Source organism: Carassius carassius, chromosome 47, assembly GCF_963082965.1.
Source record: "Carassius carassius chromosome 47, fCarCar2.1, whole genome shotgun sequence".
In the NCBI taxonomy this organism is placed as follows: Eukaryota; Metazoa; Chordata; class Actinopteri; order Cypriniformes; family Cyprinidae; genus Carassius; species Carassius carassius.
Genome location: NC_081801.1, coordinates 15223123 through 15246640, shown reverse-complemented (window position 1 = coordinate 15246640; position 23518 = coordinate 15223123). Strand labels below are relative to the sequence as shown.

The window sequence follows — 23518 nt, the reverse complement described above, 5'->3', positions numbered from 1 at the left end:
CTGTCCTGATATGATGAAAAAGTCATGATAACATATTAATTCATATAAATAATTTAAGCAATTAAAACCTTTTTATACTAGATTTAACTTGAATTTCAATACTATAAAAATGATTATAAAAAATAAGTTAAGTTAAAATGGTAAAATGTCTCAGTGCATGTTAAATAGCCTAACTGAACTTGTATCTTATATAGTATCCCAAGACCTTGATTGCAGTTTAGCATAAAACTAACAATATAATTTGATTTTCTCTTTAAATGAACAATTCCTGTATAAAATGGGATAGCAACCTTTGTATCAAACATTTTTAAATCGTCCACAGCTGAGCAACGCGGGAGGCAGGTTCTGCGCCAGACCGCACGAAGTGAATGCGCATGCACAAAGTAATTTTCAGATGCAATAAAAAAACAACAACAACAACAACAACAAAAAACGGATAAAAACATACACCAAACTTGTAAATAACTAACAACATAGCAACAGAGTCTAGGCCTAATCTAGGCTAAGTATATAAATTTGTTAACCCACAGTAACTAATTTTAACCGATTAATCGCCTATTTTCATTTGCTGCATGTTTTTTTTTAAAAACACGCTAAAACATAAAAATCAAGTTTGTGAGAGAAAAAAAAAAAGTAAGTCATGTATAAGTTGCATTTTATTACATTCAGAAATAATAACGACAGGCCTAATAATGTTATAGACTAATGTAATGTAATGTAACTGGATATTTTTAGCTCCCTTCACTTTACGACAAATCCTTTAAATTTAACAAATTAAGTTCTTATTCTATTTAACAGAATAAGAATTAAAAATATATAATTCTATTGGATAAATATAATTGCAGCATATAATAATATAGGCTTAGCTATATATATATATATATATAAAACTTAATTATAATAATTTAATTATAATAATTTAAAACAAAACACAAGATAAGGTTGGGCCCTCTCATTTGGGACAAATCCAAACGTTTCCATATTTGTGATGTTGCCCACTTGAAGCTTAACTATTATTTATTAGGTAAAATACGTTTTTTTAATTTAATCGTATTTCAGTATTGATGAAAAAAAATCATAATGAGCAAAAATATGCCCGTGGACTGCTGCTCAAACTGAATGGCACGGTTAACGGCTGTTTCCAGTGAATATGTGTGCATGAGGCACCAGTGCGATCAAACAGCAGAAGCAGATAATATGAAATTTTTGGTCACACAGTAAAGGCATAATTCAAAAATGCAAAGTGTTAGCAGTTTAAATAATAACAGAGTTAATAAGAATTATTTAAGACAACCTAATGATTTTATTTTACTTTTTACCAATAATGAACTGAAGTTTTAATTTAACTGAAGTTTAAAAAAAAAAAAAAAAAAAAAAATTCAAAAGCTTGGCACCAGCATTTGACCGTCTACATATGAAAGACTGAGAGAGAGACTGGACGGGTGGATACTGGATAGCACAGTATCCCTCGACGCCTGATACCAGCTGATTGTACCTTGATTTAAACATATTTTTGTAACTTTACTATTGTACTTTTATATGACTTTTTTTTTTAACTTAAACTTATATTATATTATTGGCAAGTTATTGTCTACCAGAGTAGTAATTTAAGAGCCTTAAGCAAGAACTGACCACAGAGAGGTCTGATTAACAAATTGTAAGTACTTTTAGAATGCTTATAGTTTTGTCCAGATTCGACTTTCCTTACCTACCTGAGAATAATAAATAAATAGGTAAAAGGTGTATAGATAAAGGAGACACCATAAAACAATATATGTGTGTGTGTGTGTGTATATAATGACTCTTTAATAACAATAGCATGCCTTTGTGTAAAGGTCTTTTTTAATTTTTGATGCGTAGACTGTAGCCTAAGACTATCCCACGTTTTTGAAATGAACTCAAAAATATTTTCAAATGGTTTTTTGGGGTGTTGCAATGTTATATTATAATGTTATTGTTGTTTTACTTAGTCCTTTCATCTCCGTTTACAAACCAACATTTTACAATTACATTCAGTTCACAGTCCATCCCTTTGTGCCACCTGGCGGTAGTTTCCTGGCGGTAGTGTCATTATTATTCTTATTAATAATATACATTTTCCAAAATGTAAAAAAATTTTTTTGGAGGAAATCTGTTTTATTATTTGTATTATTTTGAACATACTGAAAATGAATGTAACTTTTTTAGAATATTTTTTAAAGAAATAAAATAAAGAAAAATGTACTACTGACCAATTATGAAATTTTTTATTAAAGGTGAAAACTTTGTTAAAAAACAAATAAACAGAAATTGGTGGCTTAAGAGTAATATAGTTGTTCACAATTACTTATACTCATAAATGTCATTTTTGTAGTTGAAAACAGTAACACTGTCTTGTAGCTTTTTAGAAAAGCCCTAATGACCTCAGAGCTCATGGCACTGTAAGGAGAAAATTAATGGGGTTTTTTTTTTTTTGAGAACCAGACTGTTTTGTTCTCTTTCTGGCTCATTAAATAGTCATACACCTGCCATGGCTGATCTTTATCTGTATGTGGATTCTGGGCACAGGGGGCAGAAAGGACATGTATTTGCAACTTTACAACATTCAGTGTAATATTGAAAGTAATTGTTAAAAGTACAAGTCCTGTGGTTTTCCCGCAGGATCTACGACCTCATGTGTGTGGAACAGACTGAAGCCCAGCACTGTATGTCATATCATCCTCAAGATGTGACATGTGCATAGATTTATTTATGTCCTCCCCCGGTTCCTGCTTGCTCAGGCTTCCCTTTGGACTGTGGAAGTGATAGGAAACAAATGAGACCGTCCTGTAGGAATGCAGGCCTACGTGCTGTATCTGCTGTGCCCTGACCTCATCGCTCACTCCATGCTCCGCACGGCTCTACATCACACCAGGGTCTCCAGGGCCTCTCCATCCACTCAGCCAAGACAGGGTCCTACCTTCCCCTCGTCACCATTCACATCCTTGCTTCCAAGCTCCATCCCCCACACAATGTCTTGACCACGCTTCCACCACTGTCAATCCGCAGGTTTGAACTCCTTGGTGTTAACTGGCCCACTTCCTACAGTCGTTAAACCCTCCAAACCGTGGAAGCATGCTGGAAAAACAGACAGAATGGCAAATCAGATGAGAACACAATGACACAGCAGATATTCCAAGAGGCTTTTTTTGCATACTCTGCAATATGTCATGAAAAACACAACGAATGCATACTTGCAGTTCCCACCTCACAGCTTAATGGTTTCTCACCTGAGGGTTTTTTAAAACAACAGTCGCCTTGGCCCGTATTCTATTAGCCGCAGTTCTTTCAATTTACTTTGCCTACTCTTTGCTTTTCAGACATGGCAATTTTTTCTGGCACTTGCAAGATCAAATGAAGGGGAAACTCAGACAATGTGTGGTAATTAGATCTTGTATGTTTTACCCTGCGATTATGTGCTTGACAATTTGTCATTGGGTGGACTCCTATACAGCCGTCTATACATGTGTCAATCAAAATAGCTGCGTCTCCCAGGTTTCCCTCCTCCCTCTCCTTCACATGCTGCATGATTCTCCGCGAGGCTTCACATATGTTCTGAACTTGTGTAGAAGGTTCAATAATTTTTTGGTACCTACCTGCACTATTAAAGTTGTCTTTGGATCAACCTGTCCTCCAACCAATACGCTCACATAGGTCATTTGTCCAAATCCCTGAAATACGACCCATCAGAGCGTATACTACAATTGAGCTCCTATCGGCAAAAGGTCGTTTTCATATTAATGTTTTGTACTCTTTTATTTGCACTCTGATTTGCGTTTCGTGTAGCTCAGTTAGTAGATTATTGCGTTATACCTTGATATGTAATCGTGCTGTCATGGGTTCGATCCCAGAGAACGGACGTGCACGTAAAATGTATATGCTCAATAAATCATAATTTAGCATGATTTCTGTGAGGGTTAGGTGTAGGGGTGGGGTTAGGTGTGGTCATTCGAACGAATAAGCCACCTTGTAAAATATGTAAGAATTACTGTGAGATCGATGTAAAAAGTCCACACATTGCATTTAAATAAACATGCGTTTTGATCGTTAATGACGTTTTACGTCATTTCATTACGACAGACGCAACACGATACTGTCATAATTTTTACGCCCGCTAGAGGCCGCTTAACTTTAAAACGTAAATTTAGGTCGTAATAAGGTGCTTGCACAAACGACCTATATGGTCGTTTTTTGTTGGTGGACAGGCTCCTTTGGATCACATGTTAGAGGCTTTAATAATGGAATTGTGTGTCTGAGCATTTCATTTATAAGTGTTATTTCTCCCTCTAGCGACTTTGCTTGTCTCCATCCACCCCCTCTTTTTTCCCCCTCCTTTCTTCCTTCTCCTCCTCTCTCCATCTCACATTTACACATACACACATATTTAATGGAGCATCAAAACTCCTGCTGCACTCCGATGGATGGTATTCACAGAGAGCTTCTTTCATCTAGCAGCAATTGGCTGAATTTTGATATAAATGCTTATGAAGATAATTTTCCTCTAGAATTGTCCCTTGTCAATCCTCGAGTTCCTGCTTGTTCACATCAAGCTGTCAAGAGTATCTTATGTAAATGTATACAATGAAGTGAATCTTTTTGTATGCTCCTGTTTAGCCTTTTTAGACACAATTACTGCTGTGCAAATGGTAAACACTTTTTCCCTGCTTAGCAAGTTGACGATAACTTCTGATGTGTACATTTTGGAGGTTTTCCTCAACACCTCCACACAGCAAGGTTTTAATAAGACTTGAATTTTCTGCATAATTAGCAGGACTAGCTATAGTTATTCCTTGAAAGCACTGAAAATATATATGCAGTAGCTATGACCCAGCCATGACTCAAGACTCCAATGTAGAAATTAACACAACACAACACAACGGACATAAATGTACTGTTTATAAACATGGATAGATTTTCTTATTTTAAGATCAAAAGTATGGGTCTTTTATTTACATTTTATGATTTACTCTTATAAAACAAAAGTCATTATTTTAAAAGTAGAACTGCGTAATAAATATTTTTTAATACAGTTTTAATACAGACCTTTATACAACAAAAATATAAATATATCATCCCCTAGGACAAAATTGCTTAACGTTGAAGAAACAACCTGATATGATGTTTAACAGATCATGAAATGGAAAGTTAGAAATTAGTTAAGAGTTTGGAAATGTCAAGAGGAGTTTTATGTAGCCTGTGTTCTTCACAGACCTGTGGTTAGCAGCCCTGGGTCGAATGCATTCCCACCTCCAACGAGACTTCATAGTAAAAAGGGCAGGTTTTCCACAAAGATGGGCTGAAGCAATGGTCCAGTGGGTGTTAGATTACAGAAAATATGTCACACAGTTTGCTAGCCTCGGCCTGCTCTTGCTTTGAACCCTTCGTCCATCAGACAGGTGGAGTTAGCCCAATCATCTGGGACTTTAAGCTTATAGCTCTCTCCCTCTGAGCCTCACACAGTTCTGCTTAAATGGGATTTCAGCTGCATCCTATGCCGCTCTACTGATCTCACATCCAAGCCTGGAGCGCTCACTGATGGCAGGTCAGTGGTGCTGTCCGTGGTACTGATATTTGCTGGCTGCTGTCCACGATGCTGAAAGGACAGACGGCTTCTCTGCCATTGCAGAGGGCCGCCTTCTCCCTCGCGGCTAGTCGCGTACCTCATCTCTATTATCTCTCCTCATATGGACCAAGCTCTCTGAAGTAGTGAATGCACAATCTGAACAATCCATCCCTTTGCTAACCATCTGCCATTCCTGCTTAGCACAGCCCCTGATGCTGTTCTGCAGCTACAAAAGGGGGCAGATTTTTTCCGGAACTGCCATTTTGTGTGGGTAGGTGGTGGAGGAGGACTCTGTTTTTAATCATGTCAATTAGATTTGGCTAATTAAAAGAAACATCAAGAGGAAATAATGTGAAGCAGAACTGCAATGCTTAATTGAATATGAATGCGCTAATTCGAGTCTGATTTTTAAATATAAGCTTGACAAAAGATGCTCATGTATTCAGTGGGTGTTTGGTTGCGTATGTGCTAATTGTACATTCACGCCACAGACTCGTTCCCTAAAGTGCCCTCTGTGCATCCTTATGCTGTCCATTACTCTCCAATGTAAGAGCAAAAAGCATGGCTAATTCTATTTGGTTCTAGCTCAGATAGCACACTGACCTGGTAACCAGACTTTGATCAGCAAGTGTTGAGTGCTTAAATTTGAACTAAAACATCATTAGGGGGTAGATAACAATTTGGAGTGGGTTTTCTCACTATCATAAGTGGACAGGAACATGCCAAACACTTTGTCAGCAACGCCTCTCCTGCTCACTTCATTGTTATGTGCTGTGTTGTAGTCATACATCACTCTCAAGGGCAGATAATGACCTTAATTACAATGAGAGAAAGAGAGGAATGCTTTCTATTTGGATTTCCAACTGATTTCCCAACCTGCATATGTTTAGCAAGACCTGTTTGGTTACAAATGAGAAAGCCACACACCCGAGGCACACTGGCATGTGCTGATAAAGTGCAAGTTGCAGTCGCTTTGAAAGACAGTTCCTTTATGTCATTTTGTTACTTATAGACAATAAAGTTACTGTCACTTCCAGAACAATGCATGCAATGCAGCTGTACAAAATGATCCTTTTTCAGGGAGAAGTGTCTGCTGCGTTAAAGCAGAATTACATGGCTGATATATTTGGAATAGCAAAGGACAGATTATTACAGAAGCCAGTTTGATCTAATTTGAACTACTTTTCATTCCAAATTATGCTTTATATTTATTCTGTCCCTGCCCATACCCATGTGTGCATGTTGGCTTTATTGCAAAGTGATGCCTGCTGTATGGAACTGCTTTTAAGAAATTGTAGTCACTAATCCTTTGACAAACAGAATGTAATCTTTCACAAGACCGTTTTGAAGATTTTCCACAAATTCTGTGCTGTTGTTAGCCTTTCAAAATTACCCAATAGACCATTCCATGTTTCCTCTTTCTCCAACAAGTGCAGAGCATTATTTAAGGCCAGGTTTCTGAAGGCAAGAAAGGCCGTTATCACTTTGAAGGTCTTTTGAAAAGTTCTCTTGTGCATGATCAGAGTAATTATTTAGAATGATTTAGAAAGTGACGTGACGTGGCCAAGTATGGTGACCCATATTTGAAATTAGTGCTCTGCATTTATCTCAGCTAAAGTGCACACACACACATGGAGCAGTGAGCAGCCATTTTTTGCTGTGGCGCCCAGGAAGAAATTAGGGTTTGGTGCCTTGCTAAAGAGCACCTCAGAAATAGTATTGAAGGTGGGAGATTGTTCTGTACATTCTGTATGGCACCTTGCTGCACAGTGATTTGCTTTTCAGGGCCAAATTTACTTAGCAGTTGTGCCACATTTATTAATGGGAATTAATCAAAAAAACTTTACTCTTGTCTTATTCACTTCTCTTCTTCCCTTATTCTCTTGTCTTATTCTCTAACCACCTGCATGGTAGCTTAACGGGGTGATAAATTCACTGAAATAGTGCTGCTCTGTGGGTATTTTAACAAAGTCATTGTCATATGTATAAATTTGGTTTGGCCCACAATAATTTCAAGTAATGTGGCATGAAAATTCAAACGCACCATCAGAAGCGACATAAACTTACATCGGGTCTACACCAGATGTGAGCGGCACGACGCAAGAAAATACAATAACTTATTATAATCAGCGATGCTGTCTACACTGGATGTGGCGCAGTGTGGTGCAAAAAATGCTGACACAAAATTCTAAATATTTGCAGTGCTTTGTCATGTCCAGTGTAGATATACGATGTGACAGCAAAAACATGGCAAGTGTGAAGTAAATAAAAAGTGTACACTGAAAATAGATGATTCAAATGGGAATGGACTGAACATTTTTGAATATGTGAGTGAGTGATACCATCTTTGTTGGATGTTGGTTCCCAGTGACTTCACAGTTTTAATGTAAATTTGCTTTAGCCTAATTTATTTTCAAGATCTGAGGTGAAATATCTATTGTTGCTTTCTCTATGGCTATAAAGATAACAAACATAACCGTGACCATCTTTTGAAACATAAAATGCAAAATAATATTCAAACTCACATTAGACACTTTTATCATTGAATAAAGTGCATTATCATTGCCTGAGATTATCATTTTGTATGTTGGAAAAAAAATTTCTAAAATAGAACACTATCTATTTGAGAACGCTATGTCTAAAAGCAAAAATGTTCATAATTGTTTGAATAAAACAGACTACTGGGAGAAAATATTTATCTTGTGACCATCTTTTGATTATTTTAACAAAAGCAACAATATAATAATTGTAATAATAATAATAATAATAATAATAATAATAATGGTTGGCAGAATTCGCCCCCTCAGCAAAAACTAATTGAGGAACCCTGAATTAGGTCTTATGTATTTATTTATTTTTAATTAATTTATTTATATAAAGATAACAGTAGCAGTAGAATGAAATAATAATAATAATAATAATAATAATAATAATAATAACTAAACTATTAGAGCTAACATTTTATTTATTTTAAAGATAGTATTATTATTATTATTATTATTATTACTGCTATTATTATTATTATTATTATTATTATTATTATTATTATTATTATTATTATTATTATTATTTCATTTACTGAAAGTGCTGGGCCATGGATATTTTAAGTCTTACATTGTCATTTGTATATAAATAAGGCTTGATCTTTATTTATGCATGTATTTATTTATTTAACAATTATGATTAACATTGATTGAGTGATTGATTGAGTGGTGCAATTATTTATAAATGTATACTATATTCACAAAACTTTGTGAAAAACTTGCCTCAGTTTCACCCATCTGTTCTACAGAAACCAAGCATTAAAGTATTTTTTAAAGAGCTATTTTGTGTTTTTTTTTTTTTTAGTATTAATTTAGTAGTAATGTAGTAATTCATCTAATGATGAAAATTATGGGGATGAGCATACAGTGCCATACAGTATCTGTAGACTCTCGGTACATGACTGATTATTTATGATAATGTAATTTCTACAGTGTGCTGTATATTGCAGTAGTCTGTTGTAACCTCCACAGCCTAGCACTCAAAACTGACCTGCAAGATCAGATGTTACTTGTAGTTTGCTTTAACTATTGAACAGTTATCAGAGATTTGCATATTCCCTTGAATGAATGAATTCAGCACACATACAGCGCACCCAAATAAAATGAGTATGGTGTGATCATGCCGCTGCATACTCCTCATTAATAAACATGCATCATTTACACTTCTCACCTGATGCCCATACTCCAGTCACATTCTGTCTTATTATCTGTCATCCTCTGTTGTCAGATGCTATCACTAGTGCACTACTATGCTCAGTCACTTTATGGTCGAAAGTGAGAGGTGTTGATTGACTGAGAGGGCTCCAGGGGACTCAGAGCTGTTTAAAACACTAGCTGTGAGCTGGTTTGTGAATATTCATCTGTGAACTGATCAGCAATTTTGCAAAGCCAATGAGGGGATCTGTCAACTACCCCAATCTGTTACTCTGCAAAGTGCATTAAAGATTGATTTCTTTATCCTCAAAGATTCTCGGTTGAGAGAATCATACTGCCAGGTCTTGATTTTGTGATCAAACTGGCCTCCTAAAAGAAATTCAGAATACAAGGTCAGAAATTATTGTACTTTGATGTGAGTAACAGAAACTTGCATGCGCCCCTAAATTCTGTCTAACCAGTTTTGGTCATAAAATAACAATGTCTTCTTTTTCCCCCCTTTTTTTCAGAGGCCTGGTCAGAGGATTTCTGGTGGTGATGTCTTGCTGGTGGAATGCAGATGCACTTCTCTAAGGGGAACTGAGGTTTGCTGGGGAATGAAATTATGTATTTGACCTACCACCTACAAAACGAAAAATACAACCGCCGCAGTAATCCTACATTCACCAGAGGGTGAAATGCATAAATCGGTCTTTTTAACATGTCGAGTCAACTAGATTTTTAGGGCACTTTTAGATTTCAAAGCACTTAGTACCGTGTGAGTTTTTTTTTTTTATATATGGTCTTTCAGAAGTGTTCCTCAATGGAGTTACTCAGAAGAGCATCAAGATGGAGAATCAAGTGAAAATAAATGCTTAAATATTAAGGGATTTTTAGAAAACTGGGACCTTACTATTTCTGCAGTGCTATTTTGGAAAAGGCCAGATAAATTAATACGCTAGACTGGGAATATCTCCTCTGCAGTGGATTAAGAGAAACGGAACATTAGAAAAGGAGGATTAGGAGCACGCTTGGAAGATGATGACACGGAAGTGGAGGTGTGGTGCGAAGTTCTCGTGGGCCTCTGTTTGGCTGGGGCTCATGGTGGGTATAGCTGTCAGTGCAGCTCTGGAGTTTGATGGTCTGCCGGGTCAGTGGGTTCGCTATGGACCCTGGGAGGCAGGAGCCACCGGAGAGCTAAGCTTCACCATGAAGACGAACATCAGCAAAGCTGTAGTGCTGTACCTGGACGATGGCGGCAACTGCGACTTTCTGGAGCTCCTGATCAACGACGGCCGTCTGCAGTTGCGTTTCGCCATCCACTGTGGCGAGCCGGCCTCATTACACATGGAGACGCACGTCAACGACGAACGCTGGCATCGCGTGCTGCTTACAAGGAATTACCGTGAGACCATGCTGGCGATGGATGGGGAGAGCAAAGTGGCGGAGGTGAAGTCCAAGCGAAGGGAAATGATGGTGGCCAGCGACTTGTACATGGGTGGAATCCCACCGGATGTGCGTCTCTCTGCTCTCACGTCCAGCACAGTCAAATATGAGCCACCTTTCCAAGGCCTGATCGCCAACTTAAAGTTAGGAGAGACTCCTCCTGCTCTCCTGGACAGTCAGGGCGTGAAGAACGATCTGGAATACCTGTGTACCAAACAAAATCCCTGCAGCAACGGAGGACGCTGCTCCATTCATGACAGCGAGGTGCTGTGCGATTGCTCCAATACTGGCTACAAAGGGAAATACTGCACTGAAGGTAAGCAAGATGATGTGCTTCAAAGCCTTGTATAACACAAATATGTTATTATCACAATGCCTAACCGGATAACACGCTTAGCTGTCAAGGTAAAATGTTTGCTTTTTAAGGAACTCAAGGGTTCAGGAGTTGGAAATTATTAAACATTATCTGATCTGGTCTGCCTGTTTTCTAATCGTTTGGTTGAGTGTTTCTCTTATTTTTTTCTTCTGCACTTAAACTGCAGTTTGACTGCAAAAATTTTGTATTATCTGTATGTAACTGAAATTTTTAGGAAAGTTAGGTGGTCATGTTAAAAGGAATAGCTCAGCCAAACATGTAAATTCTGCCATCACATGGGTTTGGAAAAAATGAGTACATTTTGAATAATAGTCTGGTTGCTCTTTTCTAAGCTATTACAATGAATGGGGTTTCAAGCTTTGTAAAGGGTGCAAAAGCAGCTTAAATGTGGTTCATGTGAATTGTCCACTATATTTCAAGTCTTCTGGAGTCATATGAGAGCTTTGTGTGAGGAACCGACTAAGATGAAGAATATATTTACTGATAATCTTCCTCTCCAGTATCCCGTAAACCAGTGAGTTAAAGTTTAGGGCAGATGTCAAAATTTTCAGGGAGATAAATTGTGTAAATTGCACACAAAGCAATTACACAACTTCAGAAGTCTATGAATATAGCATGCAAGTCAGGTGGAACACTTCTATGATGCGTTTATTGTGGTTTCTTAACCATTTAGCTGCTTGACAAACACAGTTCTGATTAACTTTTAATATATCAACAAGAGTGGACAGGATGTTATTTTAAAATAAAAAAGATAAGAGAAAGTCATAAAGATTTGGAATGACATGAGGGTGAGTAACAAAAAAGTAGATGAACTCTTCCTTTGAAGTTGTGGTAATTCGTAAGTTGTGGTAGACCCTTTCTTCCATATTGTGACATAAATTCAGGTGTAACAGGACTTGGTTCCACGCATTGGTTTTTGATTGTTTTTGAGATGGGGCCAGATGAAAAGAGGTGTAGTTTTAGCAGACTTAAAACTGGAGAAGTCTGGCATAAATTATGTAATTTTTATTTTAACATGACAAGGTCAAAAAAGAAAAAAAGATTTAGATCTTTAACAGGTATTTAGAGAATAGATGTGAAAAGGGTGGATTTTCATTTCATGCCGACTTTAATGAAGCGCTTTTACAGTGGTTTGTTTCAGATGGTCTGGTATTACAGCACATTTGCCTTTTAAAATGCCTTGAGAATTTATTGCTAATGAGATATATTTGGATGTAGATCTCATTAGATCAAGTTCAGAGGGTTTGCATGTTTACAGCTGTTTAGAAAAAAAACTGTTTATTTTAACTGTAAATAAAGGATTGATATGCAAAAAAACATCCAAACATCTGTTACAGAAAGATAAGGATAGCACATCGTTCATACCCTGATATCAGCTTCATTCAAATCAAATGGTTACTTTTAGTATTTTAATTATTACTGAAAAAGTAGCTAAACAAAATGGGGGGAAATGTAGTTATAATAAAGAGATACAGAAAATTCCTAAATATAAATGAAAATCATGTTACCTACCAAAGTAATCCACTAAATCATCATAGCATTATCACCATGAGACATCTTTAATTTTATATCAGTATTATTATGCAAAATATAATACAAATTACCAGTAAATCATATCCAAGCCTTTCGGATTTATGTATTTTGCCAGAAAATGATCATGCCTACCTCTACTGACCTGTAGTAGAAGAAAAAAAATGTTTCCATTTGTAATTCGAGCTGTGTACGGTCTGTATGCATGTGTAGCATTTTCCCCTACTAATTGGATGTAAACATGGACATGTGTTGGAACATGGGAGAGCAGTTTGCCATAGAAACTGTTCTAGGTGACATATGTAGACTAATTAGGGCCACTCAGCAATGTCTCAGCCCTTCTTAGAAGTCACCTTCTGTCATATGGCGGTACAGTGTTAAACCCGAGGCCAAATCTGCATGACTTCATACAGAAATATATTTGGCCCGTTTCTTCTTCTAATTGAGGAGGCAGCAAGGACAGTGACAGTGGCAGCTCATGCTTGGCTTTTCACTTAATGCAGTCTCAGGTTACCCAGTGTGGAGTCGACAGGAAACAGGGCTTTACTTTGTACCGATAGAACCGCCAGCATGAGTCAAGCAAGTACGTTTAGAATTAAGATGAAATATTCCAGCGCTTCAAAAGAAGAGAGATATGTGGGATGGGGAGATGTTAAGAACAGAAAAATAAATCATCCTGAAAGTTGATTGAGCAAATTGGATTTGACACTGGTAAGGACAATATTAAAGAGAACAATTGGTTTTTGCACGCCTTAAATCCTTGCTTTTACTCCAGGGATTATCCATTGGAAGACAGATTTATCAAACACACAGGAGTATTTGAGTGTTTAAAAAAATGCATAGATAATCAAGAGTCACAGTGTAATTATTATTTCTAGTTAAGTGTTGGTATAACAAATCCTCTGAAGAATTAGCAGAGACTCATCAAACAGTGGTGGTTAATTACACGCATGTCTTTTCATATTTAACAATATTCCCAGACTGTGAGTGGGAAGTGGTCTCCATCACCGTGCCCTTGTCAAACCTCCCAGGTGAAATTTTACCCTCTTTTACCCTCAAAGCTAAGAGGGCCATCAGTATCAATTAAGGCTGCCCTCGCCACTATGGAAATCTAGGCCAAAGCCTAGATATATAAGCAGTGTGTGCATCTTTTCTCTCGCGTCTGCATCAGGCATGCTAATGAGTTCTCAACCCAATATATGAGCAGTGCATAAACTGCAGTGCTGGTCAGATGCTGTATTATCGCCACCCCTTCTGTGACGTGTCTATGTGTATGTGTGTATATATACACACACACACACACACACACACACACACACACACACACACACACACACACATACACACACACACACACACACACAGTGTTGAGCAAGCTACTTGGAAAATGTAGTGAGCCAAGCTAACAGTTACTCTTCATTAAATGAAGCTTCTCTAAACTAAAGCTACAGACCAATGAAATGTAGCAAGCTAAGCTACAGCAACATGGCAAAAGTAGTTTACTACATCTAAGGGTATTATTACATTTTTTTATACGTTTTTATATTGAACCAACATCATAAGTCAATGCTCTCTCAGTGGTCAATAAAAATGTCAGTCAAGCAGATAATAGGCATAATAGTCAGGCATAATGGTTCAGTTTAGTTGGCGACAAATAGGCAGAACTTATGGACTGCAGCTTTAACATTAACTAAGAATGAACAATACTTCTGGAGCATTTATTTATGTTAATTTCAACATTTACTAATGCATTTTTAAAATCAAAAGTTATGTTTGTTAACAGTAGTTAATGCACTGTGAATTAACATAAACTACAAATGAACAACTGTATTTTCATTAACTAACATTAACAAATATGAATAAATACTGTAATGTATTGTTCTTTGTATGCTCATGTTAGTTAATACATTAGCTAACATTAATGAAATCTTATTGTACAGTGTTACCATATACAGGTGCATCTCAATAAATTAGAATGCCGTGGAAAAGTTTATTTATTTCAGTAATTCAACTCAAATTGTGAAACTTGTGTATGAAATAAATCCAATGACACAGACTGAAGTAGTTTAAGTCTTTGTTTTTTTTTTTTTGTGATGGTTTTGCTTCACAATTAGCGAAAAACCCTCCAATTCACTATCTCAACAAATTAGAATATGGTGACATGCCAATCAGCTAATCAACTCAAAACACCTAGACTCAAAGGTTTCCTGAGCCTTCAAAATGGTCTCTCAGTTTGGTTCACTAGGCTACACAATCATGAGGAAGACAGTTGACAGTTGTCCAGAAGACAATCATTGACATCCTTCACAAGGAGGGTAAGCCTCAAAAATTCATTGCCAAAGAAGCTGGCTGTTCACAGAGTGCTGTATCCAAGGATGTTGACAGAAAGTTGAGTGGAAGGAAAAAGTGTGGAAGAAAAAGATGCACAACCAACCGAGAGAACCGCAGCCTTATGAGGATTGTCAAACTAAATCAATTCAAGAATTTGAGTGAACTTCACAAGGAATGGTGTCAAGGAATTTGGCTACAGTTGTCGTATTCCTCTTGTTAAGCCACACCTGAATAGTGTTGGGCGATATGGTCATTTTTCAAATCGAAATATCATCAGCCCGTGAGATCTACGATACACAATATTAACGTGGATGGGTGGGGAAAGAGAGAGACTCTTTGTTCTTGTCATAGCATAACTATTCGGTGTTTTAAACCATGCAGGTGTGCGAGAGAGAGCCTAGGGAATCACCAATAATAAAAAATATATACTTTCAAACATACTGATAAACTAACGTTAAATATAAAAATACTGTATTTAAAACAGCTAGTTCATATATAGTCGGACACAACTGTCATATCGCGCGTCCTGTCACAAATTTGCTGCATCTACGCACGGAAGTTATCAATCTAAATGTTCTGCAAAATGAGTCAACAGTAAAAAAGTAGTAGCTTTCATTTGAAGTCCAACAGTTTAAAACTAATATTGACCATTAAAGAACATGTTAAATATAAAGTATTCAAAACTGGTAAGTTCATATATTTGGAGTAAAGTTCAATTGAACTGATGCATCAGATATACATTGTTTCGGACCGTGCACTCCATGACTAGCCTAACGCACCGCAACAGAAACAAGAATAAGATGCATTCTTACATAACTGTGGCATTAAACTCATTTAGTGAGGGCTCATTTAAAATATTGCACACATATAGGCCATTCAGATTACTTGTTAAAGTGCCATGAAATACCTTACAGTTGCAATCAAAATTATTCAACCCCCTTGACCTGCTGGACATTTTGCTGCCGAGAACGACATTTTATGAAAACAATTCAACAAAGGCATCAGTAAAGTATTAGAGAAAGTTTGTTCATACACTTTTGAGTGATTCTGAGAATGGAACACTGATGAATCTTGATAAAATTCAAATTGGCTCTAAACATTCATGTTCAAAATTATTCAACCTCCTTTGTGCAGAATCTTTTATTCTTTCAAATCATCAATAAATGCTGTCTGTAAATGTCTAGAAGCTTCTGTCACCTCTCTACTACAGTCTTGGCCCATTCATCACCATGAAAAAGCTTCCAGATCACTGATAATCTTGGTTCTCTTACGAGAGCTCTCTCGTACTGCGTCTTAGCTAAGACGCTACGGGAAAAGTCTCTTTTCACGAAATACTGAAGCAAAAAATTATCCTTAATTTTGTATTTTTGTAAAGTGCATTTGCAGCAGTACACAGCCATAGGCGAGACGGCTCTTTCGCTCATTGGCTTGTTCTGCGGCAACTGCACAGCCTATCGAGCGCAGGCTGATGCAACATCAGACCAATAAGGGCGCTTCGCGCCCTTCTTGCCACTTCCCGCCGAAACGGGTTTGGCCCAACCTATAAAAGGAGCTCGAAAAGGCTGACTCACCTGATTTTTCATCTCTTCAGCGAAGCTCACGCATCGCTGGATCACGGAGGAAGCAAGCGCCGTCTGAGAGGCATATCAGCGGGACGAGCCATTCTGAAGCTGCTGGCCTTCGCCGCCTTCCACTGCCGTTCCTGCTGCGCTGTCCGGCGCCTATATCCTTTCAATTCTGTTATATCCAACTGTTCTTTATGTGTGTGTGTGTTCGCCCTGCGACACACACTCGTAAAAGAGCTCGCGTCTTTTTTAAGATGCCTTCCTGCGGCTCGTCAGAGCCCGACTCAGCGAGGGAGACCGGTACGTCATCTGTGTCTCCTGCCTGGGTGAAGATCATGCAGCGCTCGCGCTCGCTGACGGCAGATGCCCTCACTGCGAGCTGTTGCCATGGTGACTCTGAGGACTCGCCTGGCCTTTTTCTCTGAGCCTGCATTCTCCGCTGCGCTGAGGCGCCGTAAAAGCGTCGCTTCCAGCGGATTCCGGAACCGTCTTCAGCTCAACTGAGCTCGCCGGTTCGCCCTGCTTCACCGGCCCCCCCTGCATCGATTCCCGGTGGGCAGCGCCCGCTGTTTGCACGCGCGTCGTCCGAGGAAGTCGATCTCAGGGCCGCGTTGGGGGAAGAGAACACGCGCTCTCTGCTAGCTTCGGGCAGTGAGGGCTGGGCGAGCTCCGAGGATCTCGCGCCTTCTGCTCAGAAGCCCAGCAGACGAGCTGACATCGAGAAGGAGCCGGGGCGAGTTCTCGCGTTGGCCGCGACGTGTCTCGGCCGCGAGTGGTCTGCACCAGCGCCCCCCCTCTCGTTCCCGGCTGGATGGTATGTTCCTTTTGGATGAGCGTACTTCTCAAAGCCCGCCTCAGTTCTTCCTGAGCTTCACGAAGAGGTGGCGAAGGCTTGGAACGCTCCATATTCAGCGCGAACTCGTTCGTCTGTCTCACTAGCATTCTCCACACTGGATGATGCTAAAAACAGGAACTACCAGTCACTTCCGCTGGGGGAACAGGCGATAGCGATGCACCTTTGTCCGCCCTCTGCTGGATGGCGGCAAAAGCGGTGTTGCCATCTAAAGCCTGCTGTGTGACGCTGCGGCTGCACTACTCGCGATGGCTGCTTCATCGAAGCGCAGGTGTACGAGTTCCGCTGTGGCCGAGCTCTCACCCAAGCGCGCCGCTGTTTCAGTTCCAGGAATTGTGACTGTCTCAGCGTTTTTTGCAACGCGCAAGCCTGCACAGTTGCCCGCTTGCCTGCACACAAAAGCCGTTATCACAACAGCTTCAGCAATGCAGCTCGAGACCCCGGTTCTCGCTCTACCGGCCGTCGCCCCGCGCCGCGGGGACCGCGGCAGAGGATTACGGTGAGGCCGGGAGCCCCGAAGCCATCCTAGGAAAGCCATCTATGCATGCTGCATGACGCTGCGTCTGCACTACACACGATGGCTGCTTAAAAAAAAAACAAAAAAAAAAACATCGAAGCGCCGATATACGAGTTCCGCTGTGGCCGGGATCTCACCTAAGCGCGCCGCTGTTTCAGTTTCAGAGATTGTGACTGTTTCAGCGTCTTTTGCAATGCGCAAGCCTGTACGGTTGCCCGCTTGCCTGCACACAAAAACCGTTATCACGGCTACCCAGATATTTCCCGAAAAAGGTGTAATTTCTGGTGTCCCGGCCACGGCCGATGGTGCTATAAATGTAGTGACGATGCCCACTGCTCAGTGCCCATCTCCACATATAAGCACAGCCCTTCACACAGGGCTCGCGCCCATAAAAGCGACTCAAGTCGATCACGCGCACTACATAGTAAACGTGCCCACTCCTCAGTGCCCACAATCACTATGTCACACGCGTCATGTGGTTTCTGTAAAAACTAAACCCGTGCACGTTCGTCCAGCCACGGCCGATGGTGCTATAAATGTAGTGACGATGCCCACTCCTCAGTGCCCATCTCCACATGTAAGCACAGCCCTGCACGCAGGGCCCGCGCCCATAAAAGCGACTCAAGTCGATCACGCGCACTACATAGTAAACGTGCCCACTCCTCAGTGCCCACAATCACTATGTCACACGCATCATGTGGTTTCTGTAAAAACGAAACCCGTGCACGTTCGTCCGGCCACGGCCGATGGTGCTATAAATGCAGTGACGATGCCCACTCCTCAGTGCCCATCTCCACATGTAAGCACAGCCCTGCACACAGGGCCTGCGCCCATAAAAGCGACTCAAGTCGATCGCGCACACTGCATAGTAAGCGTGCCCACCCCTCAGTGCCCACAATTACTATGTCACACGCGTCATGTGGTTTCTGTAAAAACGAAACCCGTGCACGCTCGTCCGGCCACGGCCGATGGTGCTATAAATGCAGTGACGATGCCCACTTCTCAGTGCCCATCTCCACATGTAAGCACAGCCCTGCACACAGGGCTCGCGCACATAAGATCGACACAGATCGGTCGAGCGTGCCGCATAGTAAACGTGCCCACTCCCCAGTGCCCACATACACTATGTCACATACGGCGCGTGGCTTCTGTAAAAACGAGGCCTGTGCACGTACGCTCTGCACAGGCAGACAGCGAGTTGAAAGTGGTAAATGTGCACATATGCAGCCCACAGTTACTCGCAGACATATCGAGTCCCACGGGACCTGCTCAGCCTTCCCCCAGTCGGTTAAGCGCCGGGACGGGGTCGAGGAGGAGCGATCTGCCCGCTGTGATCAGCGCGCTCCCCGCCTCAAATGCGCAGCACACCCGAGCGCCGCCGTTGCCCAGTCAACAGAGCGCGCTTCGCATCCAGCCCTTAGCCATTCATGCAGATGCATGGTCAGCGCTTCCAGGGGTTTCGGATTGGGTGCTAGGCATTATAAAGAGAGGCTACTCGCTACAGTTTTTTTCGACGCCCTCCGCGCTTTTCAGCGCGCGTCGAAACTACGGTCAAAACAGAAGTAGCACACAAACTTCGGGCCGAAATATCAAAACTGTTGAGCAAAGGGGCTGTAGAGCCTGTGTCTCAAGCTCAAAGCGAGGGGGGGCTGTACAGTAGATGCTTTCTGGTGCCCAAGAGAGACGGGGGTCTCAGGCCCATACTGGATCTAAGACAGCTGAACAAGGCAGTGATGAAACGCAGTTTCAAAATCCTTACGTCCAGGAAGCTCCTCGCGGAGGGGACTGGTTCATGTCAATAGATCTGAAGGACACGTATTTTCAAAATACAGATAGCGTCAAACCACAGGCGATATTTGAGATTCGCCTTCGAGGGCCAGGCATACCAGTTTACAGTCCTGCCGTTCGGCTTGTCCGTGGCTCCTCGTACGTTTACGAGGTGCATGGATGCAGCGCTCGCTCCTCTCAGACTCAGAGGCATGCGAGTGCTGAATTATTTGGACGACTGGCTTGTTCTGGCCCGATCACGAGCGGAGCTCTTGGACCACAGGGCCGTTTTACTCGATCACCTCGAGAAGCTCGGCCTCAGTTTCAATTGGGCGAAGAGTTCGCTGAACCCCAGTCAGATGATTCTGTTTCTGGGTATAGTTCTGAACTCGTGTTCCATTACGAGAGGCGTCGCCTCGTCGTGGGCGTGGTCTACTGGGACCTCCTTGCAGGATATATGTATGGCGGCAGGTTGGGCGTCGCCGTCTACATTTATCAGGTTCTATAACCTGAAGGTTCCCGCCTTGTAAGCAAGGCTGCTGTCGGTATAGTCGAATCAGGGCCCTGAGGGGTATTCTGAATTCATGAGCGCTATGCACTGCCTACTGTTATATGGGCAGTATTGCGTAAGACCCGCATTGCCACATTGGTCAGGCTTTGCCTCGGCTGTGTGATGTCATATTGCCGCATCTACGGATGCTGCTAGATATGGGACGGAGGGCTTTCCCCCTTTTCTGTCCTGGACTCTCTGTGAGTCCCTCAGGTGACGGTGCACTGTAAATCCTGGGCGTTGCTTCAGGTTTATTGGTGTGTGATCCCTGCGCGCACGGCGTTTTACATTGGGTTCCCGTAGCGTCTTAGCTAAGACGTAGTACGAGAGAGCTCTCGTAAGAGAACGTACTCGGTTACTAAACGTAACCTCGGTTCTCTCTAGAAGAGCGAACGAGTACTGCGTTCTCTGCTGTGCGCACGATTCACTCTGGTTCGCTTCGGCGATGAAATAAATCAGGTGAGTCAGCCTTTTCGAGCTCCTTTTATAGGTTGGGCCACACCCGTTTTGGCGGGAAGTGGCATCAGCCTGCGCTCGATAGGCTGTGCAGTTGCCGCAGAACAAGCCAATGAGCGAACGAGCCGTCTCGCCTATGGCTGTGTACTGCTGCAAATGCGCTTTACAAAAATACAAAATTAAGGATAATTTTTTGCTTCAGTATTTCGTGAAAAGAGACTTTTCCCGTAGCGTCTTAGCTAAGACGCAGTACTCGTTCGCTCTTCTAGAGAGAACCGAGGTCACGTTTAGTAACCGAGTACGTTTTCACATTGCCACTGCTTTCTTCAAATTCGACCAGATATTTTCAATGAGAATTAAGCCTGGAGACTGAACAGGCCACTTAAGAACATTCTATGACTGATCCCTGAACCAAGCAGAAGTAGATTTGGATGTGTACTTTGGGATGACTGTCGTGCAGGAAAGTCCACTGATCATCAGCTTCAGTCTTTGCATCAAAGGCATCACAATTCTTGTCAAAATGGCCTGATACTTCAAAGAATCCATGATGTCCTTCATACAGTCATGACTTCCACTTCCTGCTACAGTAAAGCAACCCAATAATAGGACTGATCCACATCCAAATTTGATGATGGAGATGGTGTTCTTCTGCTTATGAGCTTTGCCTTTTTTGCAGCAAACCTACTGCTGATCAATGGGCCCAAAAAGTTCCTGTTTGGTCACATCACTCCATAAAACATTCCACCAGAGCTCCACGGGTCTAAACAAATGAATTGTATCAAGTTCATGTCTGCCTTTTGTTCTTCTTGATCAAGAGTTGTATTCTGCAAGATGCCTCAACATGAAGGCCATACTTGTCTAGTGTTCTTCTTACACACTGCATTGAAATAGTTTTCCTCCTTTCATCGGGTCATCTTGCAAGTCTTTCGCTGTACATTGCAGGTTTTTCTCAGTTGCTCTGACATTTTATGATCTTGTGCTTTTTCTTCAACACCCTCAAAGGTTTTCTGGTAAAACACACTTTAAGGTTCGGAATAAGGCTGAGAGCTGTATCTCTGGGAATTTTCAATGTCTTGGAAATCTTCATATAGCCTTAGACTTTCTAAATTAATACAATATTTATTCTCTTTCGCTTTTTTGAGATCTCTGTTGACATGGTTGCCACTCAACTTCAGCACATGCATGGGCTAACTGTATGTATGTGTAACAGCTCAAGCTAATTATGTTTTTAATAGTTTCTAAAGGCTTAATTTGTTTTGAGACCATGTAACAGCTATGAAAATAAGTGATTTAAAAACAGCAATGTTGAATAGGGGTTGTATAGCAGTTTTATAAAAAAATCTTATGACTCAAAAATATTATATTATATATAGACAATATCACTTTTAATATGCCAGTGAACTGTTATAGATGCAATTTTTGTTTTATCCTGGATCTTCAGAAAAGCTTGTATTTGTAAAGTACTGCAGTCACTGAGGGGTTGAGTCATTTTGATTGCAAATGTATATCTGCAGAAGATGTACGTCTGTTTGTGGGAGGAGACTCATTCACTGGCTACAGGCTCTAATCCTCATTTGCACGTGCTCTGTGTGTGTGTGTGTGAAATGCGGTGCTGAAGTGAAATAGCTGGGGCAGTTTGATAGCCGAACTATAACAGGCCGCCCAATAAAAATAATAATAATAATAATTATTATTATTATAATTTAATACATTAATAGGAGAATGAGCCTAATATCGTCTTGACTATCGACAGCGACATCTGCTATTGTCAATATCTCTGACTATTGTCGATACACGACACTATCGTCTATCGGCACAACCCTACTCCTGACCCAAAGACAACGTCAGAGGCGTCTTACTGGGTTAAGGAGAAGAAGAACTGGACTGTTGCCCAGTGGTTCAAAGTCCTCTTTTCAGATGAGAGCGAGTTTTGTATTTCATTTGGAAACCAAGGTCCTAGAGTCTGGAGGAAGGGTGGAGAAGCTCATAGCCCAAGTTGCTTGAAGTTCAGTGTTAAGTTTCCACAGTCTGTTATGATTTGGGGTGCAATGTCATCTGCTAGTGTTGGTCCATTATGGTTTTTGAAAACCAAAGTCACTGCACCCATTTACCAAGACATATTGGAGCACTTCATGCTTCCTTCTGCTGACCAGCTTTTTGACGATGCTGATTTAATTTTCCAGCAGGATTTGGCACCTGCCCACACTGCCAAAAGCACCAAAAGTTGGTTAAATGACCATGGTGTTGGTGTGCTTGACTGGCCAGCAAACTCACCAGACCTGAACCCCATAGAGAATCTATGGGGTATTGTGAGGAGGAAAATGAGAAACAAGAGACCAAACAATGCAGATGTGCTATAGGCACAAACCTGGGCTTCCATACCACCTCAGCAGTTCCAGAAACTGATCACCTCCATGCCATGCCGAATTGAGGCAGTAATTAAAACAAAAGGACCCCCTACCAAGTATTGAGTACATGTTCAGTTCTTTTTTGGTCTTATGAAGTATTCTAATTTGTTGAGATAGTGAATTGGTGGTTTTTTGTTAAATATGAGTCAAAATCATCACAATTAAAAGAACCAAAGACTTAAACTACTTCAGTCTTTGTGCATTGAATTTATTTAATACACAAGTTTCACAATTTGAATTGAATTACTGAAATTAACTTTTCCACGACATTCTAATTTATTGAGATGCACCTGTAGATGTATAGGCCTACAAATAACTTAGGCTACGTTTATTTGCATTGTTGCATGTGTCATTAGGCCTATATTATTAATATTTCACCAAAATCAGGTTCAAATACAAAGTTTTTGACCAGCGAATGTTTTTCCCCATCATTACTGCCACATTAGAGGCAGTATGGGCAT

General features: G+C 40.7%; 1 protein-coding gene across 11 annotated transcripts in view; it reads left to right on the top strand.

Annotated features, from left to right (window-relative positions):
- Positions 1-23518, top strand: part of LOC132130988 (neurexin-1-like) — a 429322-nt gene that overhangs the window by 60394 nt on the left and 345410 nt on the right. For all 11 annotated transcript variants that reach the window (XM_059542924.1, XM_059542918.1, XM_059542927.1 and 8 more), the window contains exon 2: positions 9789-11020. In XM_059542924.1, coding sequence (XP_059398907.1) covers positions 10297-11020 — 724 coding nt within the window. In that variant the 5' untranslated portion in view covers positions 9789-10296. The remainder of the gene's footprint in view (positions 1-9788; positions 11021-23518) is intronic.